This window comes from Neophocaena asiaeorientalis, unplaced genomic scaffold (genome assembly GCF_003031525.2).
Source record: "Neophocaena asiaeorientalis asiaeorientalis breed wild unplaced genomic scaffold, Neophocaena_asiaeorientalis_V1.1 scaffold667, whole genome shotgun sequence".
NCBI lineage: Eukaryota > Metazoa > Chordata > Mammalia > Artiodactyla > Phocoenidae > Neophocaena > Neophocaena asiaeorientalis.
This window is the reverse complement of record NW_020173385.1, coordinates 1,132,744-1,144,583: the sequence shown is the minus strand read 5'-3', so window position 1 is coordinate 1,144,583 and position 11,840 is coordinate 1,132,744. Positions and strand designations below refer to the sequence as shown.

At 46.9% G+C, this 11,840-nt stretch overlaps 1 protein-coding gene across 1 annotated transcript in view; it reads right to left on the bottom strand.

Annotated features, from left to right (window-relative positions):
- Nucleotides 1–11,840, bottom strand: part of NALF2 (NALCN channel auxiliary factor 2) — a 120,350-nt gene that overhangs the window by 25,222 nt on the left and 83,288 nt on the right. The window contains exon 2 of the mRNA XM_024746601.1: nt 78–251. Within this exon, the coding sequence (XP_024602369.1) occupies nt 78–251 (174 nt within the window). The remainder of the gene's footprint in view (nt 1–77; nt 252–11,840) is intronic.

Below are 11,840 nucleotides of genomic sequence, written 5' to 3'. Positions count from 1 at the left end.
CTCCCTGAAGCAGTGGGTCGCTCCCCCTGAGGGCTAGGGGACTTCTGAGGGTGATTGTTAGAGGCAGAAGGAGGCACCTCCGTAGCGTCTCGCTGCCACCCTGGGTCGCCGCCCCCGTCCCCGTGACTAGGCGACGCTGGAGCCGGCTGCGGATCGGACCAGTCCAGTGTCCTAACTCCGCTGTCGCCCTCACTGTCCTGCCCCAGGCCAAGGCGGCCCCTGGTGCTGAAGGACAGCTCCCGGCTTAGCTGCTGCAGAGGACAGAGCTTAGAGAGAGTCCTGGAGGGGGCAAGACAGTGAGCTAAGATGGGTAGTAGCGATGGGGTGTTGTTTCTGCCCTTAGTAAGATTTCTACCAGCCTCTCCCCCGTCCTAGCTTCCTGGCTCCCCCTACAGGCTGCTGAGAATAGCTGAGCGAGAGTTAGGGAAGCTGCGCCGCCAGGATGGAACCATGTGCTTGGGGCCCTCACAGAGTCACATGGCACTAGGAACTCAGATGTACAAACGTCCTGCTGCACCACTAACCTTGTTTGGATTCCACCAAATCTCAGACTGATCCGATCGCTTGTTTCCTTTTCTCATTCCCTCCCACCCCAGTAACTCCCACCTCTAATTTTTGTTAATATTAAGAATACCAACAATAAAGTAGCCTTTGTTGAGCATTTACTAGGTGCTAGATACTGCTCTAGGCACTTCACATTCATTATTTCATTTAATCTTCACAACAGTCTAATTACGTAGGCACTGCTGTTATCTTCATTTACATACGAGGAAGCTGAGGTTTAGGGTGGTTAGGTTGCCTAAAGTCACACAGCTAGTAACCAATGAGGCCAAAAGAGAAACGCAGGCAGTCTGGCTCTAGAGCTTTCCACACTCCAGTCAAGCCCTGGGAAGATGAATGGGTGGAAGATAGTCCTGCCTTCTAGGAAATTGTAGTCTTCATGAGGAATATACAGATGAGGCACATATGTTGGCTACTGGGAGAACTCGTGGACTGGAGACTTGGGTTCAGGTAATAGTTCTACCACTGCACATCCTTTGTGCCCTTGAGAGAGTCCTTTCTCTGAGTCTTGGTTTTCCCCTGAGTAACACGAGGGGATGCCCAGGGCTGTATGAGATTAAAGTTTCAGGGATGAGGAGGAGCTTTGTATGGTTGCAAAGTCATGAGTGTGACAGTTTGGCTGTATTGGTGGTGAGAATTTGTGGGGAAGAGTAGAGGGATTTGAGACAAGGGACAAAACTGTCAGGCATTTGGGAGGCTTATTCATTATATTCCAAGCACTATGCTGGGGACTAGGTAGGAGCCTGAGGTGGATCAGACATGGCGCTGCCCTTCAAATGCTCACAGTTGAATTAGGGAGGCAGATATTTTAGAGAAGGAATTGTAACCCAGTATAGTTAAGGATGATACGCAAGGGAGGAGAGGTCTCCCTCCATAGACAGAGGGACTGATCAACTCTGCCAGCGTCCCTCAGAGATGATTTTGCACATAGCCAACTGAGTTGGGGGCATTCATTCATTCATTTATTTAGCAAACATCTACTGAGGACCTGTTATGTTCCAGACACTGTACTAGGCATCAGAGATATAGACATGAGTGAAATACATATCTTGGGCTGCGGGAGTTTAGTCGAAGTCTTAAGGAATGAGTAAGAATTGGTTAGACAGATGGGAGAGAAGGTGGCGTGTGAAGGATGTCCCAGGCAGAGGGAATGTCATGTGTAAAGTCCCAGGAGCAAAGCCAAGAATGGCATGCTCAGAAACCTGCAAAGTAGTTCATTGTGACTACGTGTGAAATGGGAGCACTGCCAAAAATGAGGCTGACGATTTGGCAGGAGCCAAGTCATGAAGGGCCCTGGGTGCCATGCTAAGTAGTTTGGACTTTATCCCAAGGGTGCTAAGAGCCATGGGAGAGGTTGAAAGGTTTTCAGTAGGAGGTGACACAATCAGATTTGTATTTTTAGAAGATTGATTTGGCCTCAGGGATGGAGATTGTGTTGGGTGGGGCAGGGGGTGGGTCCGGGGGACTCCAGGCAGGGAAACTGGTTAGGAGACTGGTTAGTAGTCCAGGTAAGAGTTGTTGAGGGCTGAACAAGGCAGCAGCAGCAGGGGAGGAGAGAAGAAATGCACATGGGAGGGAAATAACAGGGGTAGAACTGAAAGAACCTAGGACGGGCCTAGATGTAAGGAATCAAGTAGAGACAGGGCCTGAAGAAGGAGGATGAAACTAAAGGGTTCAAATTAGTGACATGGGCACGACTGCCCCTGTGCACCTAGGAACCGTCTTTCCAGAGCCATTCTTTGTTTAGTCCTTGGAGGGTTCAGTGTTCTGTTTAACAAAGAAGGCTAATCACCTACAGATACCTAGTTCCCAGCTGATTGGCGGGACCACAATGATTGACACCCTTGAGTGCCAATGAAAGAGCAGCCTGCCAGGCCTAGGCTATCAGCTCTGAGCACCTCTGGAGCTTTCTGTGAGAAGTCACTCAGGCAAGACTCCCTTCTCCCCAGCACAGACAGGGTGAAAAAGTGTCTCACAAAGGTCCATTTATCACAGGAGCACAATATAACAATAACTTACCCACACAGTACCCACTGCGCACAAAGGAGAAGTGGTAGCACACCAGGGGTCAGAGGAAGTTCTCCTTCTCCCGCTCTAGATGACACAAGAAATTGGGATGGGGGAAGGGAAGGCACTGGCCTCTAATTGGGCCCCTGGAACAGAATAGCCAGGTGGGGAGGGGGCTGCTTCTCCCCAGAGCTGCTGGGCCCTGACCAGCCTTCTTCCCAGCCTTTTCTCTCTACCTGCTCCCAGGTCAGCAGGGGCTAAAGCCAGAGGGTAAAGGTGGGTCACTTCTGAGGGGACCCAGACTGCCCAAGAAGAGTGAGAGAGTGCTCTCAAACCAGGCAGCGGGGAAGACAAGTTGGAGTAGAGGGAGGGAAAGGGTTTTTCCACAGTGAAATTCCGACAATTAGGCAGAAGTAAAAGTGGGATCCATTTAAAGAGACCAATGTGGTGACACAGGGAGCCTTCTGTTAAGCTCAGATCTTGAAAGGTCATGGGCAAAGATGGAAATGAGAGCCCGTAATTAAGGGTGAATTTACATACCCGTAAAAAGAGTGTTAGCACAGCTTGAGCTGAAGCTTGTCAGGTTTTGCCTGATCCCACCCTCTGTCCCTTTCCTCCCTCCATAGTTGGAGTAATTTTCCTCCCACCTGCAGGCTATATCTGTCCTAAGGCGGGAAGGGTTGAAGTCATCCCACCCTGCACGCTAGAACTCAGGATCAAGTAGTCCCTTTGCCACAGGTCTGAGTCTGATCTCAGGTTTCCACTGAGGCAGTCTCCTTGTTCAGTTCTGATCCCTGGCCTTGTCTCATGTTCTGTGTCTGAGTCCCCCAGTCAGAGACCCGGCCTGACCACCAGTCGCCTGTCAAGGCCTAGGCCCAGTCATGCTCTTTTAGTACACCATCTAGGGAGAGAGTCCTGAGCCCAAGCCCTGACCCAGTGGCTAAGGCCTGATGTCTTACTGATGGACTCCTCTGATCCTGCTGCCCACTTGTATTTATAAACGTTTAGATGCCTCTAGTCATGTTTGCCCTCCATTTGGATCCCCGGTTTTCCTATATTATAACCCTATGTCAGTTAGGTGTGCTTTGGGCTGCAAATAATAGACAACTCTACAACCACAGCTTAAATTGATAGATGTTTCTTTGTCTTATGCAACAAAAGTTCCCTGAGTACGTGGTCCAGGGATGGAAGAGCAGTTCAACAATGCCATCAAGACCCTGGCTTATCATCTCCACCATCCTTAGGCTCAGCTTTCATCTATTTGCTTTTTGCCTCATGTTCACAAGATGGCTGCTGCAGCTCTGGGCCTCCTGTCTGTATTATAGACAGAAAGAAGGGGAAACAGCCACAGGGCAAGATGGCTAAGGACAATGGACCTTCTAGAGAGGCTTTGCTTTTTTAGTCAGAATGGAACACTTTCCCCAGTGATATCTACCTGCATCTCTTTGACTAGAACTGTGTCATTTGGACACTCCTAGCTACAGAGGAAGCTGGGAAATCCAATACTTTTAGCTGGCACATTGCTGCTCTGAGCAAAGTTGGGATTCTGTAAGTGAGCAAGAAAGAGAAATCCTTACTAAGCAGGCAACTGGAAGCATCTGCCGTGAACCCCAACCACCAGCTGGTTGCCTGGACTACATTTCCTTTATTACGAAACCCTGCAGATACTGGGCTTTGACTGCTGGACTTGACTTCCTCACAGCAACTACAGCTGGTTTGTTCCACTAGCACAGGATAGAAGAGACCTGCCTGGTTTAACAACAGCACATGTGAAAAAGACCTTGATTTGATTGTAAAGTCAATGCGAGCCAACAGAGTGATGATGCTGCCAAAAGAGGTAATTCGATTTTAGGCTGCATTAATAGAAGTATAGAACCAGAACAAGAGAAAAGATGGTTCTGCCCTTCTCTACACTTGTCACATCCCACCTGGAGCACTGTGCTCCATCCTGGACATCCCATTTAAATAAGGATACAATGACAAAGTGCACGGTGTCCGAAGGTGAGTCACTAGGCTTGTGCATCAGCAGCCACGTCATGTGAGAAACACTTGAAAGACCTGGGCTTATTTGGTCTAGAGGTAAACAGGCCTAGAGAAGGAAGGGTCAGAAGTAATTATTCAAGTTAGGGTTCAGAGCCAGGGATATTACAGCAAGCAGGGTAGTATCAAGTGATTAAGTGGAAGAGAGAATCAATAACAATAAAAACAAACATTTATATAGTGCTTGGTATGTACCAGGTACTGTTCTAAGCGTTTGAATGTATTAAGTCATTTAATCCTCTAAGACAACGAGATAGGAACTGTTATCGTCTCCATTTTTCCAGATGAAGACAGACAAGTTAAGTCACTTGCCTAAGGTCACACAGCAAGCGGCTGAATTTGAACACAGGTGTTCATGCTCACCTTACCTCCTCTTGGAAGAGGGTTGGCGATTCTGGGTAATTGCCTAGATTTGAACACCAGAGAGCATTTGCAGCTTGCTTGATTGTTCAGCTGTGGTGAGTAAGTTGGCACAGATGGGGCAGAGAGATATAGGGCCCCATTTTAAGACCTCTAACTCAGGGGATTCCTCTTAGATACTTTGATACCTTCTCAGTCCAAACCAAGAGAAGTAAATGTCCACATCTTAGCCCACCTTGGGCTTTCCCTCTCTTCCAATTTCTAGTGTGAGGAATCCAACCTCAATCCTAGGTAATTGACAGAGTGACCTCACCCTAGACTCTTCCACTCTAGGCTGAAAAGGTAGAGATGGTCAGCCACCTCTGGGGTCACCACTGCCCTAGGGCCTGCAGCTCTTGTGGCTGCTACCAACCCAGGCCAAGAGAGCTGGTTTTCTGGCCACCAGGCCCAGAGTCTGATAACTCCTCAAAGATACTAGGACTAAATCCACCCTGACCCACATTTCCCAAAGTCATCAGTTCACTCCCACAGTGTAAGCCTCACTTCCACCCTCCCACTGATTTTCACATTACTATCAGAGTAGTGATGATACTACTATCCAATCCATCCTTCCAGTTTTTCTCCACCTTCCCGAGTCTTCCACCAGAGCCCTCTTGACCAGCTGCTTCCTAATCAGCATTCTCAACTTCTTTTACCTAACAGAAACCCAGTTCTACCCAGAGGGCTCTGTTTCCCCTGCTGCCTTCTATGTGAAGGCTGCTTGTTGTCTTGTCCAGTATTTTAGGGTCAGGAGGTAGGGTAGGTGTCTTCCTTGCTCCCCACTACTACTTCTAGACCATTTGTTTTCCTCCCTCTTGCAAAAACTACAGCTCTTTTGAGACTCACATCATGTTGATATATCACTCAATCCTGTTCATTGCTGTCACGTACAGACCTCCTGGTCATATCCTCCATAGTGAGTTGAAGTCCTAACCCCCATTACCTGTGAAGGTGACCTTATTTGGAAATAGGACCTTTGTAAATGTAATAAAGTTAAGAGAAGGTCATACTGGATTAGGGTGGGTCCCTGACTGGTGTCCTTATAAGACAAGGGAAATTTGGACACAGAGGCAGGCAAAGAGGGAAGACAGACGGCCATGTGGTGACAGAGGCAGATAGTGGAGTGATGGGTCTACAGCGCAAGTCAAAGGATGCCAAGGATTGTTGACAATCACCAGAAACTAGGAGAGGTGCATGGGATAGATCCCCCTTAGGGCCCCTAGAAGGAATCAACTCTTCTAACACCTTGATTTAGCACTTCTGGCCTCCAGAACTATTAGAGAATAAATTTCTGTTGTTTTAAGCAAACCATTTTGTGGTAGATGCTCTTTGTTGAACTGCTCTTCCATCCCTGGACCACGTACTCAGGGAACTTTTGTTGCATAAGACAAAGAAACATCTATCAATTTAAGCTGTGGTTGTAGAGTTGTCTATTATTTGCAGCCCAAAGCACACCTAACTGACATAGGGTTATAATATAGGAAAACCGGGGATCCAAATGGAGGGCAAACATGACTAGAGGCATCTAAACATTTATAAACATTTTGTTAGAGCAGCCCTAGGAAATGAATACATGCTCTTTCTCAATGAAGACTTTGGTTTCTGTCTCACTGGCTTTCATTCTCCCCACTGCAAGTCCTGCCATCATCCTAAGAGACTTCAGTGTCCATGTCGATGATTCAGCCATTACTTGGACCTCCTGCTTCCTAAACATCCTCATCTCTTTCACTCCACCTGAGCCACCTACCTCCATTGTCACAAACTGGATCTGATCCACTATAAATCAGCAATCTCAACTGAGCCCTCAATACTGTTTCATAATCCTACTAGGTACTAAATTGTTTTAGTATCTCTCACTCTCCAGAATGACAATTTCAAATCTTCTCCGCTCTTTTCTTAAACCTCCAACCCCCGTGTCTCCTCTCTCTCTCTCCCATAGCAGATGACTATGAGAGATAACCTCATCATTTACTTTATCAAAAGATTGAAGCATCAGGCAGGGCCTCTACTTCCCACATTACCTCATCAACATCCTCTGTAGGACTTTCCTCCTGTAATGGTGGGGGAGGTGTCTCTTTTTCTCAGAGGGCCATTCCTTCCACTGGTGTTTTTAGCCTATCCCCTCCCTCCTTCTCACACTATTAACAATACCTTTTCTCTCCTATGTATTCAACCTCTTTCTCTCAACTGCACCCTTATCAGTAGCAGGTAAAACAGTCTCTACCATCTTAAAAATAATGTCACCCTCAACTCCACACCCTCATGCAATTATCAGTCATTCTTCTCCCCTGCCAGAATAAACTCAGAAGAGTTGTCTACGTTAACTCCTCAGTCTACTCCAAACACGCTTCCTCCCCATCACTACCCTGAAAGTGCTTTCACTCAGGTCACCAATGACCTTCATACCATTAAATTCAAAGAATTCTTTCAATCATTATCTTACTTGGCATCTCAGTGGTATTTGACATTATTGACTGCTTCCTCTTTATTGAGACACTTTCTTCCATTAGCCTCTTTGTTCTTCTCCTACCTCTCTGAGAATGCCTTATTGGTTTCCTTTGGGGGCTCATTTTTCTCTAACTGGCTTTTCAATGTTGGAGTTCCTCAAATCTGCATTATATTCTCCCCTTATACTCTTTCACTAGGAAATCTTGTCTATGATCATGTTATGTATCCCATATTTATATCTCTACTGAGATGACTGAAACACAACTCAAGTTCAATACACCCAAGACCAAACCTAGGATCTCCTCCTTGAGATCCTTGGGACACTTTACCAGTGTCCCCTTTTTTGCAGTGAATGGAATCTCCAACTACCCAGTTATGCAATTCAGAAACCTAGGAGTTATTCTCAGCAATCCCTCTCCCTCATGTCCAATCCATCACTAAGTTCTGTTTTACCTCTTAAAGAGTTTCTTAGTCCATCCACATCTTTCCAATGACACTGCCAGCCACCACCCTTGTCTACTTTGCTGTCATCTCTCATTTTATCTATTACAGTAGACTGTTCTCCACATATCCATGCTGCCTTCTCTCCAACCCAGAGTGATGTTTTCAAAAGTTAAATCTGCTTGTGTTATCATCTTGTATAACAATCCTCCAATAATTTCCTATGACTCCTAAAAGAATAAAGAACTATTAATATGGCCTATGAGATCCTGTAAGATCTTGTCAAACTTACATCTCTAGCCTCAGCTCACATCACTTTCTCCCTCATGCTCTATGCTCCAGCCATGCTGGCCTTCTTTTAGTTCCAAATATACCATTCATTGTTGGCCACAGGGCCTTTGCACATGCTTTTTCCACTTACTGGAACACTCTCTCCACTTCCCACCTCCATCTGTTTTGCTTGGCTAATCCTACTTAATACTCAGATCTTAGCTCTAGCGTTACTTCCTCAAGTAAGGTTTCCTAGACCAGTCCATCTAGGATAGGTCAGGTTCCTTTGTTATATCTCTCAAAGAAATGTCTTGCTTTCTTCACAGTACTTATCTCAGTTGGGCTTCACCCTTATTTGTGTGATTCCTTGGTTTATTACTGTCTCAACCACTACACTCCAAACTTCATCAGAGCAGGAGCCATGTCTGTTTTTGTTTCTCCCTGTTTATCTAGCAGCAAGTATAGTGCTTAACACATAGATGGTCAGTATTTGTTGAATGAATGAATGAATGAATGAATGAGTAAGCAAGTGGATGAATAGACACTTCAAGTGAAACCATCCCCTCCCCATTACAGGGATGTGGCTTTGCTCTAACAGATCTGCTAGCATGACTGTGTTTTAATACCAAACATGAACCACACAATGTAGAAACAGAGGGTCTTTCCCTCGTAGTTGCCTCCGGAGGTACTAAATTCTCCTCAGTGAAGGTATCTAAGCAGAAATTGAATGACTTTCTTGTAGTTAAATACCGATAAGAAGAAACTCTTGCCATCCAAGGTTTTATGATTCTAGGGTTTGGTACACAGAAAGTGTAGCTTGAACAAAGAGGATTCAGACACCCTCTGGGATAGAAAAAGGAAAAGACATGGAAGAAACCACTTTAGGATCCTAGCCCCATTGACACCACATTCATTTCCTTCCCTCTCCAAAGAAGTTCTCTTCTAGTCCATATTTGGGAGGACCAGCATTTTTTCTACATTGAGGATTGCTATGGGCGGTGGTTAGAGATTCTTTAACTTCCAAGTCTCTCCCAGTTCTGTCATTCGCTGGCAACCTTGCTTCCAATTTTCAACTTTCCTGCTTAAATTTAAAGCTATTTCCTCTTGCTTCTCATAGTAAGGATGGAAGTACACTGCCCCAGCTATATCCAAAGAGTTCTTAATAAAGGTTATTGTTTTGGGCTGGATATAAGTCCCCACATTTCACAGTACAGAGAATTGAGGTGCCATCTGTTATACTGTATGTGGGCTACTCTTGTTATTCGGATGTTAAGGGCCTTGTAAGGTTGAGCTGTCGTTGGACTGTAGGGGTCAAAGCCATGCCTCTCAGTGTAAGGGACTGGCTCTCACCTAAACTGTGGGTTAATAAATGGTATCAATCATAATCTTGAGGATCACCTGAGAAAGAAGTATATTTGTCAGAGAGGGAACCAGGGCTGAGGAGGAGGTCTCTAGGACGTCTGGGAATCAGGTTTCTGTAATATTGGCTGGGAGGGAACCTAGCCCTCAAATACTTCCTCACTGAAGTTGCAGGTGAGAGGTGACCACCTTGTGAACACAGGCCAGGGACAGAGAGGGAAGGGGCCAGGCCTCTGACCCTTTGGAGCCTGGATGTAGTACAGACAGTGTGTCAGTCCCAGAGAAGGGTTAGCCATGGTTGGCTCAGAGATGTTGCTGTGGAAGCTGAGCTGTTTGGGTTTCTGTCATTGCCCCATGCTTCCCCCAGAGTGCTTCAGGAAGCTCTTTGTGCAAGTGCTTCCTGCTGCCTCTGCCGTGCCCAGGAAAAACCAAAGACTGGCTTCGTTGCCCTCACAGGCCAGAGTGTTAAAAAGAGAGTGGCACATGCCTGGAGCTGGATATGTGGCAGTAGAGTCAATGAGAAAGAGGCAGAGCCCTACCATGGGGCCCACTATAAGGGTCCTGGGAGTGAGAACTTCCCTCCTGCATACCCTCCTTCCCAAGGTCTTCTTTGCTCCAATCTGAGAGACTCCGTGTTCTGTTTTGCTAAAGGAGTGACAGTGGTAAGGTCAGAGTGAGACCTAGGGCCCTAAGGAGAAAGGGGAGATGTAGTAGACCAGCGTTGGGAGGCAACCATAGCCTCTTCCCCATGGAGATTCTCTTTTCAGTGCAATGGGTGTCCCATAATGAGGGAAGTGGTTTCTTTATTCACTGGGTAGTTTCTCATGGGTCGACAAGAGACCTATCTATAGAGACAGAAGTAGATTTTCCAGTTGGCATTGGGTAGATGGGGTCCGTCCAGCACTGCTCTTTAGATCCTCTCTGGAGCCAGCCCCCTAGGCTGGGCAAGGCCTTGGTCAAAAGGCTCCTGGTCTGAGATCTGGTGTAGATTGCTTGTGAAGGCCAGAAAGCCCCTCTTTGCAGCTTCCTGCCTCATCAAGCCATAGGGAGCTGCCTAGTGAAGGTGATGAAAGGCAGGACCAAGGGGCAAGGAAGGGCCTCCATCCTCCACAACTCAATACCAAGTTACTGTCTGCCTCACCTTCTGCCACCAGCAGAGCTGAATATAGAAGGGAACTGAGTGGAGGTCATAAAGCAGCAGAACTGGGCTGAGCAGTAGAGTCCAAGTTACCCTGGATGCTGGTCCATCCGTGATCTGGAACTCTGACGGAAGGAAGACCTGGGTTTCCTAGACTTGGGCTTCTCCCTCAGTCCCTCCCACAACCTGCTCCTGTACCGCTTCTGGCTAGGGGCCCACACCCTGGCATACGCTGCACTTTGGCTCTGTAGCTGTCCTGTCCCCTGGAGGGTCTGTGATTCTCCTCCTTAGTTTTGGGGCATGGTACAGTGATCTAAAAGTTGCCTCTTTCAGCTGGCCTTGTGGTCCTTAGTCTATGGCTCCCACCCTCTTTGGGAAGCAGCACTTTGCTAGTAAAAACAGTACAGACACTGGAGTCAGGCAGGCCTGGTTTTGCCTCCCAGCCCAGCACAAGCCATCAGAGCCTATCAGTTTCCCTATCAGCAAAATGGGAAAAATAGCTACTTCACAAGGTTGTTGTGTAGATAAAATGTCATGATGGCTCTAAAGTGTCTGCTACATGGCCCTTAGTGTGTATTAGTCCACCCTGAACTGTTCCTTGTAGGACAAGGTAGGCGTTCCCTTTTCGTCTCTCATGGTGTCTTTATTCTGTTGCTTGAGACACATTCCCTAGCAGGTTATTAAGTCTGGTTCTCAGCTAACCAGAAATTCTCAGAGGGAACAATTTCTGTGTATAGCAGAGGCTTGTGGGCTGGGTGTTGTCTTCATGCCCCTCAGGACAAACATCCTCCGAGATCCAGAGAAAGGGAGTCTCTGTGGCCTTGCTGCTCAGGTATGAGTGGGACAAATGTGTGTGAGGGAGTGTTAGGGGGAAGTGATTCCCACCCTTAGGATAAAGAATGCAGAGGGAGAAAGCCCCACAGACCTTCTAGTGGCTATCTCAGAAAGGAGTCAGGAGATAGAGCCCAACATCTTCATTCTCAATCTCCTCAATCTGGGAACTTCGGAAGATGGAAGCTTTGCCATTTTATGTTCATTCCATTGTAACAATTCACCAAACCTAGTACGTGCAACGTGTTGCTTTTGTTACTTCTGTTTTGCCTTGGTGGTAGTCGACAGAGCTCTCTACCTGAGGGTTGTCTTTGGATTTATTTTGGAGGGAGTGCCAGGATGACTT